Below are 20,818 nucleotides of genomic sequence, written 5' to 3'. Positions count from 1 at the left end.
TTCCTCCTGACAGAGCTGGTGTAACCGAGTCAAGTTTGTAGGCCTCCTTGCTCGCACACGCTTTTTCAGTTCTGCCCACAAAGTTTCTATAGAATTGAGGTCAGGGCTTTTTGATGGCCACTCCAATACCTTGATTTTGTTGTCCTTAAGCATGCTTGGGGTCATTGTCCATTTGGAAGACCCATTTGCTACCAAGCTTTAATAACTTCCTGACTGATGTCTTGAAATGTTGTTTCAATATATCCACATAATTTTCCTCCCTCATGATGCCATCTATTTTGTGAAGTGCACCAGGCCCTCCTGCTGCAAAGCACCCCCAAAACATGATGCTGCCACCCCCGTGCTTTACGGTTGGGATGGTGTTCTTCGGCTTGCAAGCCTCCCCCTTTTTCCTCCAAACATGACGATGGTCATTATGGCCAAACAGTTATATTTTTGTTTCATCGGACCAGAGGACATTTCTCCAAAAAGTACGATCTTTGTCCCCATGTGCAGTTGCAAACCGTAGTCTGGCATTTTTTATGGCGGTTTTGGGGCAGTGGCTTCTTCCTTGCTGAGCGGCCTTTCAGGTTATGTCACTATAAGACTCGTTTAACTGTGGATATAGATACTTTTGTACCTGTTTCCTCCAGCATCTTCACAAGGTCCTTTGCTGTTGTTCTGGGATTGATTTGCACTTTTCACACCAAAGTACGTTCATCTCTAGGAGACAGAGAGCGGTATGACGGCTGCATGGTCCCATGGTGTTTATACTTGCGTACCTCTTGTTTGTACAGATGAACGTGGTACCTTCATTTTGATTTTCCCATGATGTCAAGTAGAGGCACTGAGTTTGAAGGTAGGCCTTGAAATACATCTGTCACGTCCTGACCAGTAAAAGGGGTTGTTTGTTATTGTAGTTAGGTCAGGGCATGGCAGGGGGTGTTTGTTTAGTGTGTTTCGGGGTTTTTGGTTTATGTTCTATGTTTTCTATTTCTATGTGGTTTTTCTAGTTTTTCTATTTCTATGTTAGTTTTGTCAATGACCTCCAATCAGAGGCAGCTGTTTGCTGTTATCTCTGATTGTAGGCCATATTTAAGTGTTTTTTCCTTTAATAAATAAGAAGATGAGCACTTTATCCGCTGCATTTTGGTCCAATGATTCTTCCTCCTCAGACGACGAAGTTTGTGACAGAACCACCCACCAACGAAGGACCAAGCAGCGGAGGAAGGAGCAGAGGAAGAGCTACTTAGAGTTATGGACAGGGAGGAAATATTGGATGGAAAGGGACCCTGGAGGTAGGCAGGGTAGTACCGGCGCCCGAAGGAGGAGCTGGAGGCAACTAAGGCAGAACGACGGAGGTATGAGGCATGATATCCTCCATTTCAGGAGGAGAGAAGGCTTACGGGGAGCTTACGGGGGGCTTACGGGGAGTTTAGTTGAGTCAGGGGGAGCCCTGACCTAACTTGCCGGGCATACAGGAGAGAGCCATGGAGGAAAAGGGAGCCAGTCATGGAATCAAGCGAGGAGCTTGACGCGAGATTCCGGAGAGAGGTACGAAGGGGCACCTGTGTTTATTATGGGGAGCGACGGATCAAGCAAGCACCATGTTATGCAGAGATACGCACGGTATCGCCAGTGCGCAGCTACAGTCCGGTGCGCTTGGTGAAAGCTCCTCACAGGTGTCATGCTAGAGCCAGCATCGAGCCAGGACCAGTGATGCAAGTTGCAAGCATCAGACTGCCGGTGAGGGTTCATGGCCCAGTGTATCCTGTTCCTGCTCCTCGTACTCTTCCTCCAGTGCGCCTGCCCAGTCCAGTACGTCCTGTTCCTGCTCCTCACACTAGCCCTGTGGTGCGTGTCACTAGTCTGGCACCTCCAAAGCCAACCCCACGCATCAGGCCTACAGTGCACAGTCCCCGTCCAGAGCTTCCGGCGACAGTGCCCCGTCCAGAGCTTCCGGCGACAGTGCCCCGTCCAGAGCTTCCGGCGACAGTTCCCCGTCCAGAGCTTCCGGCGACAGTTCCCCGTCCAGAGCTTCCGGCGACAGTTCCCCGTCCAGAAATACCGGCGACAGTGCCCCGTCCAGAGCTTCCGGCGACGTCCCACAGTCCGGAACCGACAGAGACGGCCCACAGTCCGGAACCGACAGAGACGGCCCACAGTCCGGAGCCGGCAGAGACGGCCCACAGTCCGGCGCCTGCAGAGACGGACCACAGTCCGGCGCCTGCAGAGACGGCCCACAGTCCGGCGCCTGCAGAGACGGCCCACAGTCCGGCGCCTGCAGAGACGGCCCACAGTCCGGCGCCTGCAGAGACGGCCCACAGTCCGGCGCCTGCAGAGACGCTCCTCAGCCCTGAGTCTCCAGAGACGCTCCTCAGCCCTGAGTCTCCAGAGACGTTCCTCAGCCCGAGGTCTCCAGCGACGCACCTCAGCCCGAGGTCTCCAGCGACGCACCTTAGCCCGAGGTCTCCAGCGACGCACCTCAGCTCAGAGCCTTCAGCAATAGTCTACAGCCCTGAGCCTTCAGCGGGGGTGGGCAGATTAGAATGGGGACTAAGGCCGGAGCCTGAGCCACCTCCGTAGTTGGAGGATTGGGGGGGGGGGGGGGGGGCCGGGGCCGTCGGTAGCACGGTGGCCACCCTCCCTTCCCTCCCTTTAAGTTTGGGGTTATTTTTGTGGGGTTTGTTTGTGTTTCGGTGCATCCGGAGTCTGCACCTTTGGGGGGGGTACTGTCACGTCCTGACCAGTAAAAGGGGTTGTTTGTTATTGTAGTTAGGTCAGGGCGTGGCAGGGGGTGTTTGTTTAGTGTGTTTCGGGGTTTTTGGTTTATGTTCTATGTGGTTTTTCTAGTTTTTCTATTTCTATGTTAGTTTTGTCAATGACCTCCAATCAGAGGCAGCTGTTTGTTGTTATCTCTGATTGGAGGCCATATTTAGTTATGTGTGTTTTCACTTGTCTTTGTGGGTGGTTGTTCCCAGTATAGTCTATATATATATTTTCATATGTTTATTTTCATAAACATATTGTTTTGTTTAAGTGTTTTTTCCTTTAATAAATAAGAAGATGAGCACTTTACCCACTGCATTTTGGTCCACTCCTTACGACGCCTGTGACAACATCCACAGGTACACCTCCAATTTACTCAAATTATGTAAATTAGCCTATCAGAAGCTTCTAAAGCCATGACATCATTTTCTGGAATTCTGGAATTATTTTCTGGAAGGCACAGTCAACTTAGTGTATGTAAACTTCTGACCCACTGGAAACTAATCTGTCAGTAAACAATTGTTGGAAAAATGACTTGTGTCATGCACAAAGTAGATGTCCTAACCGACTTGCCAAAACTATAGTCTGTTAACAAGAAATTTGTTGAGTGGTTAAAAAACTAGTTTAATTGACTCCAACCTAAGTGTATGTAAACTTCTGACTTCAACTGTAAATGGTAATAGCAGAGCAATGTTTTTAAAACAGCTGCAATTTATAGATATTTTCCTAATATTTGAGACTTGTAATATGAGTTTTTAACTGAAATTGCAGTGGCAGCCTGTTACATTCTAAAATTGTCACAACAGCTGCCTGCTGTACTGAGCCAGGTGAAATGATGGAAGCCTGTCCACACCACCAAAAACATGTGAAATGTAGGTCATACACATAGGATCTGGTTTTTCATTAGTAACACTGTGTTGTGCTCAGAGTGTTTCCTGATCTGTTAGTAGGCTAACCGAACCAACTCCAGACCCTAGTTGTAGCGTACGACATAGTAATAAATCAGCTGTAAAATAAGGTTTTATATGGGGCTATGATGTGGGCTATGATGTGGGCTATGATATGGGCTATGATGGATGATATGGGCTATGACGGGACCAGATAATTTTTCTAATCAGGTCAGGAACACATTAAAACCCTTTACACCAACAAAGAGACAACAATTGTGAATGGACAAAACCAGATTAAAACCCTTTACACAGACAAAGAGACAACAACTGTGAATGGACAAAAACCACATTAAAACTCTTTACACAGACAAAGAGACAACAATTGTGAATGGACAAAAATCGGGGGCTTTTGCATCTGGAATTAAAATTATACTCATACAGTACATCACCACTATAGTGATGATTGATTAATTCCAGTACATTATTTTGGATAGCCTAGCCACCTGAAGTGTGAATATATACCAAATTTGATCACATTCACATTTTCTTAGAACACAAAGAAATTGACCTATTTCAGACTATAAATATATGACGTTACGTTTCCCCTGGCCAGGACCAGATGGGATCAGAGTACATAGGCTTCTCTAAGCTATCTGCAGCTGTGGTTGTTATCAGTAGGCTACCGTTAATCAGACCGAAGTGCAGACTAACTTTGCATGTAGACAAATCATTAGGCATTTCATTTTATTTAACGCTTTCTGTCGTAATTTGATTTTACAACAGGTAATGATTTGCATGATACTGATAAAAAATAATGTTACTTGATGAAGTCATGCTGTTATAGCAAACCTGTGCTTTTGTCTTGAAACTAAAATGTAATGAGTGTAGCCTACATAATAGAAAATAAACCCTTTGACTGCACATAAATTATTGTTCAAAAGATTGGGGTGACTTAGAAATGTCCTTGTTTTTGAAGATTTTTTGTCCATTAAAATAACATAAAAATGATCAGAAATACAGTGTAGACATTGTTAATGTTGTAAATGACTATTGTAGCTGGAAACGGCAGATTTTTTTATGGAATATCTACATAGGCGTACAGAGGCCCATTATCAGCAACCATTCCAATGGCACATTGTCACGCCCTGACCATAGAGAGACTTTTTATTCTCTATGGTGTAGTAGGCCAGGGCGTGACTAGGGGGTAATCTAGTATATCTATGTCTATGTTGTGTTCTATTTTATATTTTCTATGTTGGTGTTTTGTATGATTCCCAATTAGAGGCAGCTGGTAATCGTTGTCTCTAATTGGGGATCATATTTAAGTAGTTATTTTTACCACCTGTGTTTGTGGGATCTTGTTTGTGTAGTTGCCTGTGAGCACTGCGTTTGCGTCACGTTTCATTTGCTGTTTATTGTTTTGTGCGTTTCACGAATAAAGATGTGGAACCCAGATCGCGCTGCGCTTTGGTCTGTCTCTCCACACGATCGTGACACACATTGTGTTAGCTAATTCAAGTTTATCATTTTAAAAGGCTAATTGATCATTAAAAAAACTTTTGCAATTATGTTAGCACAGCTGAAAACTGTTGTTCTGATAAAAGAAGCAATACAACTGGCCTTTAGACTAGTTGAGTATCTGGAACGTCAGCATTTGTGGGTTCGATTACAGGCCCAAAATGGCTAGAAACAGAGTACTTTCTTCTGAATCTCATCAGTCTATTCTTGTTCTGAGAAATGAAGGCTATTTCATGTGCGAAATTGTCAAGAAACTGAAGATCTCATACAACGCTGTGTACTACTCCCTTCACAGAACAGTGCAAACTGGCTGTAACCGGAATAGAAAGAGGAGTGGGAGGCCCCGGTGCACAACTGAGCAAGAGGACAAGTACATTAGAGTGTCTAGTTTGAAATACAGACGCCTCACAAGTCCTCAACTGGCAGCTTCATTAAATAGTACCCGCAAAACACCAGTGAACACAGTGAAGAGGCGACTCCGGGATGCTGGCCTTCTTTCACCACCTCGCTCTTCAGACTATACTTCATATCTCATAGTGAGAATAGGGCCTAACTCAGCTCTCATATAACCAGTCAGTAAGTGGGAACAGGGCCTAACTCAGCTCTCATATAACCAGTCAGTAAGTGGGAATAGGGCCTGACTCAACTACTTTGACAACACAAACTAGGTCCAGGAGAGATACTTATGTAGTGTAAAGAGACGGATCTACCTCCGGAGAGGGAGGTATACCCCCTTCTGAGAGGGTTTAGACTCTTTACACATTCAAGGCTAGTGTAAACAGAAAAGTTGCAAATCTGATGTTGATAGAGATAGATCTCAGTAGAAATATTTGACTAATGTAAATCCACCCCATGCCTCATATAACCAGTCAGTCAGTAGTACAGAAACCCAGCTGATTTCTACATTAGTATCAGATGGTGTTCACACTGGGTTGTCTTTGTCCTACCAGAAGAAAGAGCACCATTCTACTGCCCTGTCCATTACCTGGAGAAACCCCTACACTCTCCAGTCCCCTCAGATAAAACCAAGAGGGAGAGAGACAGAGGGAGAGTACATGTGTGGGACATATAGATAGTGGGAGAGACAGAGGGAGAGTACATGTGTGGGACATATAGATAGTGGGAGAGACAGAGGGAGAGTACATGTGTGGGACATATAGATAGTGGGAGAGACAGAGGGAGAGTACATGTGTGGGACATATAGATAGTGGGAGAGACAGAGGAAGAGTACACGTGTGGGACATATAGATTGTGGGAGAGACAGAGGGAGAGTACACGTGTGGGACATATAGATAGTGGGAGAGTCAGAGGGATAGTGCACATGTGGGACATATAGATAGTGGGAGAGAGAGGGAGAGTGCACGTGTGGGACATATAGATAGTGGGAGAGACAGAGGGAGAGTGCACATGTGGGACATATAGATAGTGGGAAAGAGAGGGAGAGTGCACGTGTGGGACATATAGATAGTGGGAGAGACAGAGGGAGAGTGCACGTGTGGGACATATAGATAGTGGGAAAGAGAGGGAGAGTGCACGTGTGGGACATATAGATAGTGGGAGAGAGAGAGGGAGAGTGCACGTGTGGGACATATAGATAGTGGGAGAGACAGAGGGAGAGTGCATTTGTGGGACATATAGATAGTGGGAGAGACAGAGGGAGAGTGCACATGTGGGACATGTATAATGGGAGAGAGAGGGAGAGTGCACATGTGGGACACATAGATAGTGGGAGAGAGAGGGAGAGTGCAGATGTAGGACATATAGATAGTGGGAGAGAGACAGAGGGATAGTGCACGTATGGGACATATAGATAGTGGGAGAGACAGAGGGAGAGTGCATGTGTGGGACATATAGATAGTGGGAGAGACAGAGGAAGAGTGCACATGTGGGACATATAGATAGTGGGAAAGAGAGGGAGAGTACACGTGTGGGACATATAGATAGTGAGAGAGACAGAGGGAGAGTGCACATGTGGGACATGTATAATGGGAGAGAGGGAGAGTGCACATGTGGGACACATAGATAGTGGGAGAGAGACAGAGGGATAGTGCACGTGTGGGACATATAGATAGTGGAGAGACAGAGGGAGAGTAAATGTGTGGGACATATAGATAGTGGGAAAGAGAGGGAGAGTGCACGTGTGGGACATATAGATAGTGAGAGTGGCACTCATGGAAGCCAGCATGCCATATACATTTTCATTGTCTATAAATTAGGTTAATGTCTGACCTCAGAGTGTGTGTGTGTTTCTGTGTTTGAACATGTGTGTGTGTGTGTGTGTGTGTGTGTGTGTGTGTGTGTGTGTGTGTGTGTGTGTGTGTGTGTGTGTGTGTGTGTGTGTGTGTGGTGTGTGTGTGTGTGTGTGTGTGTGTGTGTGTGTGTGTGTGTTAGGCGTGGGGTGTAGCTAGCCCCAGCAGACCCAGTCAATACAGCTAATAACTCACCCAGCAGGTCACTGAGAAAGGGGGATTAGTTTGACTGAGACCATTGAGTTGAGATCATGAAACCATCCCCCCTCTCAGAGTAATCAAGTGCTGGAAAGACCTTATCTGTATTTTTTGAAACTGCACTGTGGATTAAGGGCTTGTAAGTAAGCAATTTCACTGTAAGGTCTAAACCTGTTGTATTCGGCGCATGTGACTAATACAATTCGATTTGATCTGCTGGTTTAAGTCAACAGCAGACCAAACACTCCAATGACCACTTCTTGGATTATCTGTAGAATTATAACAAGGTGCAACTCCAGAAAATATAATATTCCATCTGAATACAGTAGATTACAGTCAATGTGCAGTAAGACACTATATCCCTAGCACACCTAGCTAGTTACAGTCAGTGTGCAGTAAGACACTATATCCCTACCACACCTAGCTAGTTACAGTCAGTGTGCAGTAAGACACTATATCCCTAGCACACCTAGCTAGTTACAGTCAGTGTGCAGTAAGACACTATATCCCTACCACACCTAGCTAGTTACAGTCAGTGTGCAGTAAGACAATATATCCCTACCACACCTAGCTAGTTACAGTCAGTGTGCAGTAAGACACTATATCCCTAGCACACCTAGCTAGTTACAGTCAGTGTGCAGTAAGACACTATATCCCTACCACACCTAGCTAGTTACAGTCAATGTGCAGTAAGACACTATATCCCTAGCACACCTAGCTAGTTACAGTCAGTGTGTAGTAAGACACTATATCCCTACCACACCTAGCTAGTTACAGTCAGTGTGCAGTAAGACAATATATCCCTACCACACCTAGCTAGTTACAGTCAGTGTGCAGTAAGACACTATATCCCTACCACACCTAGCTAGTTACAGTCAATGTGCAGTAAGACACTATATCCCTAGCACACCTAGCTAGTTACAGTCAATGTGCAGTAAGACACTATATCCCTAGCACACCTAGCTAGTTACAGTCAATGTGGAGTAAGACACTATATCCCTACCACACCTAGCTAGTTACAGTCAGTGTGCAGTAAGACACTATATCCCTAGCACCCGCTAGCAGCGGGGGCCTACCCCCCCCGCTAGTTACAGTCAGTGTGCAGTAAGACACTATATCCCTACTAAACATGAAAGAGAGAAAAGACTAAGGCTGCAGTGACAGTAAAGAGTCTAGAGAGTGTCTGAGAGGATGACTCATCCTTGTCTGCTTGTCTATTCTTTCTCTCCCTCCCTCTTCTTTCTTTCTCTTCTTTCTTTCTTTCTTTCTTTCTTTCTTTCTTTCTTTCTTTCTTTCTTTCTTTCTTTCTTTCTTTCTTTCTTTCTTTCTTTCTTTCTTTCTTTCTTTCTTCCTCTTGTTCTCTTTCTCTACTCATTTTCGTTCTTGCCTCCCTCCCCATCTCTTTCATACTTTAAATCTATCTCTCTCTGTGTCTCTCTCGCTCCAGCTCTCTCTGTGTCTCTCTCTCTCTGTGTCTCTCGCTCCGTCTCTCTTGCTCCGTCTCTCTCGCGCCGTCTCTGTGTCTCTATGCTCATTCCTGCTCTAGCCTGTGTCAGAAATGATGTGTCAGTCACAGTCCCATAGCCCGACTTTGTCCAGCCTGCTCCAATTCTGTTTAATCAATAAAGCAGTCATGCAGCAAGCATTGATGTCTGCAGGAATATTTATATTAAACAGAACAATAAGCCAACATTAATATGTGAATGTCATTAGAGACCGCTCAGTTGCAGATGGTCATGGTCCCTCACACACACAGTGAGGAAAAATCAGCTGGTGATGGGCCATTCTCACCAGTGTAAATCTCCTGCCCTCTGATGGGGATGTCAATGCATGCAGTTCTCTCTGCTCTTTCTCTCTTATATATACAGCCTTCCGCCTCAGACTGAGATAGCCAGAGCCTATGTGCACGTATGGTGTCTTTTCTATTAAAATCACACATCTCCAAATATATAAAAGCTCAGAATGACTATACCAAATCTGGGTGTGGAACATTATCTTACCTTGGTTGTGCGTGTGCGTGTGTGTTCTTACCTTGGTGTGTAGTTTGGAGAGCTGCTTGTCATCCAGGTGGGACTGTGTGTAGAGACGTCTCTTATAGCGGAACTGGGAGAGGAAAACACAGAGACAACACATGGTTACTGGAATAACACTAATTGTCCTGACACGGTAGGTAAACAATAACTTTTTTCATGTCCTGAATTTGTTAGGTTTAGAGTTTTGGGGTTAAGGTTAAGATTAGGGTTATGGTTTTTGGGGTTAATGTTAGGATTAGGTTAAGGGTTAGAGGAGGGTTAGGTTTAGGTACAAAAGTCCTGAAATTTCATGAAAATAAAGCTCTGTGTGTGTGTGTGTGTGTGTGTGGTGTGTGTGTGGTGTGTGTGTGTGTGTGTGTGGTGTGTGTGTGTGTGTGTGCGCTTTAGGAGTATAAATCTATGGGAGGGCAGAGGGTGGTGAGGCTGGACTAACCTGTCACTCATATCTATAAACTCCTGCCCAGAGAGAGGGAAGACTGATCTGTTGACTGATCAATGTTATTGAAGAGATGGCAGTAAAGACCACTCTCATACAACTACAGAACAGACCTACACATGCATTCATGTAAAAGGGCCCTCTACCCACCCATAGATTTAGACTCCTAAAGCTCACACACACACACACACACACACACACACACACACACACACACACACACACACACACACACACACACACACACACACACACACACACACACACACACACACACACACACACACACACACACACACAAAATGTACTCAAAATGCTTCCTTCACATAACCATGACTAACCCTGTGTCTAACTTTAGAAAACAACCACCATAGTAAACACAGAATTTAGTTGGACTTGACAGCCACATGAAACTGTCCCAATTTCCATATGTGATATCGAGAGAGAGCATACTAACTCAATACATTGTGAAACTATCTGACATGGAGCTTCCTGAGAGACAAATTACATAGAGCATGGCCCTTGACTTACTGTGTACACACACAGACATATAGCTACTATAGAGATGTTTATATCACTTATCTCTTATTTTTAGGGCACAGTGCCCTTGGAAGCTGGACATTTTTTGGTAGTCCATGGTAGCATGAGGGTTTGAGTTACAAATTGGGAAGGTGTACATTACCTGGGAGGAATTGTACACTTCAAATATCGAATTATCAAGACACAGTAAATCTCTTGGGCTTTCTAAACATCATCATTCTGGCCAATGTGTCCTCTTCTCCATCGTCTCTCCTCCGTGACCCGGAAACCGATAAGTGGTCGAGGAGTGTGTCAATTCTTTAGCAGTTAAATGGAAGAAGTTCCTCCTCTCCTCAATAACCTCCTTTTGGCGAGGAAGTACAAGCGTTTCCTACCCGAGTCCTTAGTGGACAAATTTAGAAATCTGCCACACCCCCTTTGAATCGTCTATTGTAAAACCATAAACTACTTATCCTATCATCTATAAAATGTCTTGCACAACTAACTACATTTGTTTTATCACTTCATACATTTATTTTTGGATTCCACCCTGTAAACATAATTTTCCAGATGGCACACGATTGGAGTAGAGTCTAATTTCATACAAGCGCATTTTCGTCTAGTTTCCACTCTCTTCGCCGCCTCTCCTCAACTACCTTTGACCTTTATCAAAAGGAGTCCAGAGAGGATGGAGGACAGAGGACGCAGGAGTTGAGCAAATCCAATTGAGAAAAGGCTGACTTCAGTCCTATTCTACGTGCGTCAAGGATTTACCTGCAGACATTCTGCTACCTGAACATGATGCAACTACCTGCAATAACAACATCATCTACCGTTGCTGCATCCATAACACCTGGAGAAAATAATCAATCTGTATTTAAGGTGAAACAGAGCACTTTGCTGATAAGAAAACAATGACATTTTCAAAGCACACAGGAAAGGAACATGTATTTAAACAATGTCGGCTGACTTTTAATAAATCAAACAATGGATATTATAGAATCATTCACTGCAGAAGGTTGGAGTGCACTCTAGTGAGCTATGTATCTATTTATTTCTAGCTCTCCCTCACTCCAGAATTTTGAGAGAGAGATCTAACGATGTTTACTCTATTGACTGTAAAAACATTACATTGGCTGAGTTTCAATATGATCACAAACCATGATCGACACAGGCTACAAATAACTGCTAGAGATGACAGCTGGGAACACTGCTGTCAGAGTGTGATTATCTCTGCTGAGTTTCACACATATATTATGCACACATCTTACTCACAGAGCAGACTGGATAATTGAATAATTGACAGGTGACATCAAGCTCCTAGTGTTCTCCCAGGGGAGAAGGTATACGACAGCAACACAATGAACCATAGTTAATTGTAAGGATTCTTTTCTATTAATAATGTAAAATGAACAGCTGTACAGAAAGACTAATGTGAAGGCCAAATTACAGAGGAGGAACTTCTTGATGCAATTAAAGCCTTTAAGTTTTGGAAACCTGCAGGGCTGGATGGCATACCTGTTGAGGTATACCAATCCTTTTTTCAACCACTCCAATAATAATGGTAGATTATCAGATACTCAACAAGAAAGTCTGATTTCATTATTACTGAAACAGGACCCAACTGGTAAATATAAAGATCCAGTCCATAAAAAAATGTGAGGCCCCTTACAGTGTTGTGATGCAAAAATTATAGCAAAATGCATCGCGCATAGAATTTAAAAGGTATTGTCAGATATTATTCATCCTAATCAGACAGGTTTTTTACATGGACAAAACACTGGAGATAATATAAGACAAGTACCTGAAACAATAAAACACTATGACAAATCTGGGAAACCAGGCCAGGTATTCATAGCTGACTTTGAAAAGGCTTTTGACAAAGTACAACTGGAATTTATATATAAATGCCTGGAATATTTAAATGTTGGAGAATAGAGTGCCTTTCCACATTTTTTTACGTTACAGACATTCTAAACGTGATTTTTTTTTAAATGTACCTCAATCTACACACAATACCCCAGATTTTGGCAAATTTATAAAAAAATAAATTACATTTCATATTTGCATAAGTATTCAGACCCTTTACTCAGTACTTTGTTGAAGCACTTTTGGCAGTGATTACAGCTTCGAGTCTTCTTGGGTATGACGCTACAAGCTTGGCACACTTCTATTTGGGGAGTTTTTAATATTCTTCTCTGCATATCCTTTCAAACTCTATCAGGTTGGATGGGGAGCTATTTTCAGTTCTCTCCAGAGATGTTAGATTGGGTTTAAGTCCAGGCTCTTGCTGGGCCACTTAAGGACATTCAGAAACTTGTCCCGAAGCCACTCCTGCGTTGTCTTGACTGTGTGCTTAGGTTCGTTCTCCTGTTGGAAGGTGAACCTTCACCCCAGTCTGAGGTCCTGAGCGCTCTGGAGCAGGTTTTCATCAAGGATCTCTCTGTACTTTGCTCCATTCATCTTTGCTTCGATCCTGACTAGTCTCCCAGTCCCTGCTGCTGAAAAACATCCCCACAGCATGAAGCTGCCACCACCAAGCTTCACTGTGGGGATGGTGCCAGGTTTCCTCCAGATGTGACACTTGGCATTCAGGCCAAAGAGTTCAATATTGGTTTCATCAGACCAGAGAATCTTGTTTCTCATGGTCTGAGAGTCTATAGGTGCCTTTTGGCAAACTCCAAGTGGGCTCCCCCGATTGCTCAGTTTGGCTGGACGGAAAGCTCTAGGAAGAGTCTTGGTGGTTCCAAACGTCTTCCATTTAAGAATGATGGAGGCCACTGTGTTCATGGGGACCTTCAACCCTGCAGAAATGTTTTGGTACTCTTCCCCAGATCTGTACTTCGACGCAATCCTGTCTTGGAGCTCTAAGGACAATTCCTTTGCCCTCATGGCTTTGTTTTTGCTCTGACATGCACTGTCAACTGTGGGACCTTATATAGACAGGTGTGTGCCTTTCCAAATCATGTCCAATCAATTGAATTTACCACAGGTGGACTCCAATCAAGTTGTAGAAATATCTCAAGGATGACCAATGGTAACAGGATGAACCTGAGCTCAATTTAGAGTCTCATAGCAAAAGGTCTGAATACTTAAGTAAATATGGTATTTATGTTTTATATTTAATACATTTGCTAAAATGTCTAAAAACCTGTTTTTGCTTTGTCATTATGGGGTATTGCGTGGAGATTACTGAGGATTTTTTTTTATTTCATACATTTTAGAATAAGACTTATGTAACAAAATGTCGAAAAAGTCAAGGGGTCTATCTATATACTTTCCAAAGGCACTGTATCTTATACAATGGTGTCACAGAAGTTGTCATGTAGAGAAGAGGACCAAGGCGCAGCGGGAATATGGATACTCATATTTTAATTTTCAAAAAAAAGAGTAAAGTATCCACTGAATAAACACAACAGTGACAGTCTTACAGGCATACAAAACGCAGTGCAAGTACAACCACCCACAACCCCAAAGAAAAACACACACACCTATATAGGACTTCCAATCAAAGGCAACTCAACACACCTGCCTTCAATTGGAAGTCCCAATCAACAATACAAACATACCCAACACAAACATGCCACGTCCTGACCAAAACTAAAACACTAGCTCCATCTGCTGGTCAGGACGTGACAAATGGGTTAAAGTTATGTATAGTAACCCTAGGTGTAAAACAGTAAATAATGGCTTCTTCTCAGAAAGTATTAAACTGTCAAGTGGAGTAAAACAAGGTTGTCCACTATTGGCATATCTATTTATTATGGCCATCCAAATGTTAGATCAGATCAAACAAATATATCAAGTGGCTCAATACAATACATTTTTATAAAAAGTTTGCAAAAATAGATAAGATCTTGCTACCATGGAAAGGAAAATACCTTTCTATTTGTGAAAAATCACCCTGATTAACTCTTTAGTCATATCCCAGTTTACCTATTTGCTTATGGCCTTACCTACCAACTTGTTTTTGAAATTATATTAGCAAGAAATAATCAATTTTATTTGGAACAGTAAGCCAGACAAAATGAAACAGGCCTATTTATATAATAAATATTAATTCAGAGTGCAGAAATTATTAAGTATTAAAGCATTAGACCTCTTACTAAAGGTTTAGAAAAGTTATACTTAAATCTGAACTGGTTTTCTAGCAGATTAGTAAGAATATCTCACCCCACGTTCAAGAATGGCCTTTTTAGCTTTATTCAGATTACAACCTCTCACTTAGGGTTATTTGAAAATGAAATCATCTTCAAAATATCGCTATTTAAAAAAAGAATCCATAGAAAGTTGGTTTCAACTTCAGTTTAATCCACCAGAAAACAAATATTATGGTTAAACTCAAATATACTAATTGATAAAAAAAAACATGATGCAAAAAATAAAATACGTATAATCTTTGTAAATTATCTCATAAATAGGACTGGTGGAGTTATGTCACACATGTAGCAAAAAAAAATATATGGAAAATTACAACCAACTAATTGCAGCATTACCGCAAAAATGGAAGAAGAAAGTGGAAGGGGGAGAAAGTAAGGAACTTGTCTGTCGGCCCTGCATTAAAGACCAAAATTGGTTAAAGAAAATTGTGATGAATAAAAAAGTATACCAGTTTCACTAAATGACCAAAAAATTGACAGCTGTGCCATATAGAATAATTGGGAAGAGATTTTCGGTGTATCGATTCCATGGCACATGGTAACAACTGATAAACATAACGCCGCCAGATTCAAAACTTTTTCAATTTAAATTATTATACAAAATTCTTGCAACCAATATAATGTTATTTATATGGGGATACAACCATCCCATCTCTATAGATTTTGCTGCGAAGAGACAGAATCACCTGATCATTTGTTTTGGTACTGCTTGTTTTTGGTCACAGGTTCAAGAAGGGCTGAAGAATTGTAACATTTACCTGCAGCTAACTGCAAATAGCACTGCTGGGTGATTTGAAAAGTCATAGCCAATCGATCAATGATATAGTAATACTCTTCGAAAAAATGTTTATCTTTAATTTACAATTTGTTGAACCTATGAGAATGGAAAGGTTCAGAACTTTTGTGAAACTTCACAGCACAGTTGAAAAATATATGGCAAATAGAATGAAACTGAATGGTCTTCAGAGATATGTGAAAGGGGTTGAGGGTAGCTGAAGGATGGGACTAAAAACAAACAAAATATAAATATTGTAAATTATACTATGTCCGTAAAATTTATATAGTATGTGTAAACTGGAGGTAGAAGCCTAAGTGTTGTTGTCCATTAGTTTACTCCAATTAGGGGAGGGGTGGTAGGGTTAGGGGAAACAAAACAATTTATGGGGGATTGGAAATTATGCAGACAATTACATTGATGGAAGCCACAATCTATCTGCAATATTAAAGCTGATGAACCCAATAAACTAGAACAAAAAAAAAACAGGACAGCAACAGGACAGAGAACACACACACTCACACACACAGAAACAAACATCCACATACAACACATATTAAATGCACCTTAACACACACATAGAAAGATAGGATGTTAATGAGAGAGGGTGCAGGCATACCTCCAGGTATGGTACAGGTGTAACAGAAGGCAGTGGGTATTCCTTCAGCTGTCTCTCTTCATCCAGGAACTTGCCAGCCTTTCCATTGTGAGCTGGCTGGAAGAGGCCGTAGTTCAGCACGTCCTTCAGGCTCTGGTTCAGAGTACACAGGATATGCTGCTTAGATAACCAGATAGGAGCATCCACATCGAACTTCATACATTTCTGAAGAGAGAGAGGAGAGAGCAGGGACAGTTATGAGTTAGGAGTGGTTAATAATACAGTGTGTGAATACCTAAACAACTGAAAACACACACACAATCCCAGTGCAACGCTTACACCACCGTACAGACCGCAGTACAGAGAGAGATAAAGGGAGAGAGGAGGGAGAGAGAGATCATGCACATACATATATAATGAACTAAATAATTCACACAGTTATCAAATCATTGATCAATTATTTCCTGCCATAGAGAACACTCAAAAGGGTGGTGCTAGAAACCCTTGACCAGATAAGAGATTGCAGCACTAGACTCAGGAAGTCAGATTAAACACTGGCATAGGCTCTCCCATCTCAGGCCCCTAGCATACCTTAACATTTAAATAATACATCATGATGCATGCTCTCAATGTTACCCGGAGGTATTGAGGTTAAGTGTCTGGCTCAGGAGCAGGACTGAAGCCAGCTGTGCCATACAGTATTCAGGATATGACCATCAGTGACCATCTTATCAGCAGTCCATCTATTCATGCACACTGTATAGGGTTTATTCCTAATCATACTATAACATTAAAACCGTACATGTTATATACTGTATATAACGTAAAACCTGTTAAGGGAGACCTACAGTGTTGGTAAAACACTTCCTTCTATTTACCACATTGTGGAGTGCTGAGCTATACAGAAAACAGAAAGAATTCAGAGAGAAGGGAGAAAACGGAGAGAGAAGAGAGGGAGTGAGAGAGAGAGCGAAAACTGTTTTCAAGAGGTGGATACACCCCACCAGTGGTAAATCAATCCAATACATCACTGCAACATCAATACACAAGCATCCAACCAGAGTACATCTGTTACCTCCCATCAGTACACCACAACCACAGTACATCTGTTACCTCCCATCAGTACACCACAACCACAGTACATCTGTTACCTCCCATCAGTACACCACAACCACAGTACATCTGTTACCTCCCATCAGTACACCACAACCACAGTACATCTGTTACCTCCCATCAGTACACCGCAACCACATGTCTAAACGCAAACATAGAACAAAGACAGCACAGCTCCGTGTGTACAGTGATAACATCACCATCATATCACCAACACCTCAACTATTAGACACCAGTATCAAAACCACATAGCAGCAGCATCACCATCCTCCCAATGTCTCTACTCTGCCTTTCACTGTACAATTAAACAACACACACACGCACGTACACGCACACACACAGAGAGAGAGACTGTTCTTATCACAAACACTGTCATTCCCTCTTCAGGGACTCCTCTTCTGCTATTTTCTTGCTCAGAGAAAATAGTTTGTTTTTCTCCAAACCCTACAAAACTGACATCAAATACAGCTTTGAAACCAGCACCCTCTTACCTTTGAGAAAGACTGGAGTTTACTTTATTTTACAGGACACAGGGAAAGAAAACATTAACGGAAGATAGGCAACCAGAGAACCGAGAGAGAGAGGAAGAGATTAAGAGAAATGAGGTCGCCATGGAGGTTGCTGGGGTTGTTTTCAACACACTGTTGAGACAGGTGCACACACACACACACACACACACACACACACACACACACACACACACACACACACACACACACACACACACACACACACATACAGACACACATGCACTCCTATAATCATCCAAGACAAATGTCCCTAGCTTGAGTGCCAGAGTCCGTGCCACCCAAAATATTCCACAGAAGGACATGGGGGGAACAGAGGGTTAAATACACAACACTTAATGAGGGAACGTCAGACGCAGGAGAGCAGAAATAGGTAATAGCCGGAGCAGTTTAATACAAAACCCACGGCAATACAAAAAAAATAACCTACATGGGTACAAAACCCGACGCGCACCAGTAACATAGAGTACAAGCACTTACAAACAGTTCCACACAAGGACATGGGGGGAACAGAGGGTTAAATACACAACACTTAATGAGGGAAATGGAAACCAGGTGTGTAGAAAACAAGACAAAACAAATGGAAAATGAAAAGTGGATCGACGATGGCTAGAAGACCGGTGAGGCCGACCGCCGAACACCGCCCAAACAAGAAGAGGAAACGACTTCGGTGGAAGTCGTGACACTCCAACTGCTCTTAAATGCTAGTAAAACTAAATGCATGCTCTTCAACCGATTGCTGCCCGCACCCGCACGCCGACCAGCATCACTACTCTGGACGGTTCTGACTTAGAATATGTGGACAACTACAAATACCTAGGTGTCTGGTTAGATTGCAAACTCTCCTTCCAGACTCACATTAAGCATCTCCAATCCAAAATTAAATCTAGAATTGGCTTCCTATTTCGCAACAAAGCCTCCTTCACTCATTTCTGCCTAACATACACTCGTGAAACTGACTAGTCTACCAATCCTTGACTTCAGCGATGTCATTTACAAAATAGCCTCCAACACTCTACTCAGCAAATTGGATGTAGTCTATCACAATGCCATCTGTCTTGTCACCAAAGCCCCATATACTACCCACCACTGTGACCTGTATACTCTCGTTGGCTGGCCCTTGCTACATATTCGTCGCCAAACCCACTGGCTCCAGGTCATCTATAAGTCTTTGCTAGGTAAAGCCCCACCTTACCTCAGCTCACTGGTCACCATAGCAACACCCACTCGAAGTACGCGCTCAAGCAAGTATATTTCACTGCTCATCCCCAAAGCCAACATCTCCTTTGGCCGCCTTTTCTTCCACTTCTCTGCTGCCAATGACTGGAACGAATTGCAAAAATCATTGAAGCTAGAGACTTATATCTCCCTCACTAACTTTTAGCATTAGCTGTCAAAGCAGCTTACAGATCACTGTACCTGTACACAGCTCATCTGTAAATTGCACACCCAACTACCTCATCCCCATATTGTTATTCTTTTTTGTTGTTGCTCTTTTGCACCCCAGTATCTCTACTTGCACATCATCATCTGCACATCTATCACTCCAGTGTTAATGCTAAATTTGAATTATTTCGCCACTATGGCCTATTTATTGCCTTTTCTCTCTAGCCTTACTACATTTGCACATACTGTACATAGATTTTTCGATTGTGTTTTTGACTGTACGTTTGTTTATCCCATGTGTAACTCTGTGTTGTTTGTGTCGCACTGCTTTGCTTTATCTTGGCCAGGTCGCAGTTGTAAATGAGAACTTGTTCTCAACTGGACTACCTGGTTAAATAACGATAAAATAAATCAAATATACATTTGGTATCACAATTCCACAGGGAGTTGGCAAGAGAGCAAAAACAGACTGGCACCCAGGCAAAAAAATTCCCTCTCGGGGACAATAAAGTATATCCTAGGTACGCGCGCACACACTCACACACACACACACACACACACACACACACACACACACACACACACACACACACACACACACACACACACACACACACACACACACACACACACACACACAGTACCAGTCAAAAGTTTGGACACACCTACTCATTCAAGGGTTTTTCTTTATTTTTACTATTTTATTCATTTTTAGAATAATAGTGAAGACATCAAAACTATAAAATAACACATATGGAATAATGTAGTAACCAAAAAAGTGTTAAACAAATCAAAATATATTTTATATTTGAGATTCTTCAAAGTAGCCACCCTTTGCCTTGACAGCTTTGCACACTCTTGGCATTCTCTCAACCATCTTCACCTGGAATGTGTTACCACTAACACAGAAGCAGAGACTGAGTGTGAGCCACCAGCAGATAGAGATACACCATGCCTGTCATAAAGAAGTTTAGGGAGCATTGAAGTTTCCTAAGAATAGCTTCTCTCTCCGCATCACCAACTTGACCAAAGAGGACCTGGGTTCTTACTACATGTGCTTACTAATGGAGGGAGAGCATTGTTTGCCGCTCATTCTATATTTGTGGATTCTTACACAGATTTTCCTCGCTCAGTGGGAGAGGAAGCTGAGGGACCACCTCCGCATCAACTACACACTCCACTGATGACCTGTGCTCTGCTGGGGATGCTCTGTGTTGTAATCACTGTGAACCTGAAGACCAAGCGAAGAGACCAGGCTTTCCTGAAGACCATGAGGATTGCAGCCAAGGTGCAGGGACAGCAGAGCGGAAGTAGAGAGAAAATGAGGAAGAGAGGAGAATGAAGGAGAGAGAAGAGTGAAGGTGTGCTTGGGGCAAGTTTAGGAGAAAGATTTGTCAGATTTGTGATAAGACAAATTCACATTAATGTTTGTAACCAATACTATACACTATCTGTCAATGGGTATTCTGCACATATTCCACCAATGACATTGTATTTCAGTTTAAATTAAAACACTTTAAATTAATGATTCAATGTACAATAGTTCTAAATCCCTTCTCCAGAGCTCTGAAAGGAAACGTGAAGTAAACTGCAAATAAAATAGTGGAAATGGTTGAGTGTTTTAGTTAGGGTTCTTTTCATGGTAAAACATTTCAAGTACTTTTCCCT

The 20,818-nt window shown here is 42.6% G+C and overlaps 1 protein-coding gene across 3 annotated transcripts in view; it reads right to left on the bottom strand.

Annotated features, from left to right (window-relative positions):
* The window catches only part of LOC106561231 (SH3 and multiple ankyrin repeat domains protein 3), a 308,236-nt gene that overhangs the window by 234,632 nt on the left and 52,786 nt on the right, over positions 1–20,818 (bottom strand). For all 3 annotated transcript variants that reach the window (XR_014379094.1, XM_082957270.1, XM_082957271.1), the window contains exons 2-3: positions 16,146–16,349; positions 9,635–9,706 (exon numbers count right to left, since the gene is read on the bottom strand). Coding sequence is in view for 2 of the 3 variants with exons in the window: in XM_082957270.1 (XP_082813396.1) it covers positions 9,635–9,706; positions 16,146–16,349 (276 nt within the window). In the remaining variant the exon portion in view is untranslated. The remainder of the gene's footprint in view (positions 1–9,634; positions 9,707–16,145; positions 16,350–20,818) is intronic.

Source organism: Salmo salar, chromosome 10 (genome assembly GCF_965601325.2).
Source record: "Salmo salar chromosome 10, fSalSal1, whole genome shotgun sequence".
Classification (NCBI taxonomy): domain Eukaryota; kingdom Metazoa; phylum Chordata; class Actinopteri; order Salmoniformes; family Salmonidae; genus Salmo; species Salmo salar.
The sequence above is the reverse complement of the archived record's forward strand: the minus strand, read 5'-3'. Positions and strand labels throughout refer to the sequence as shown.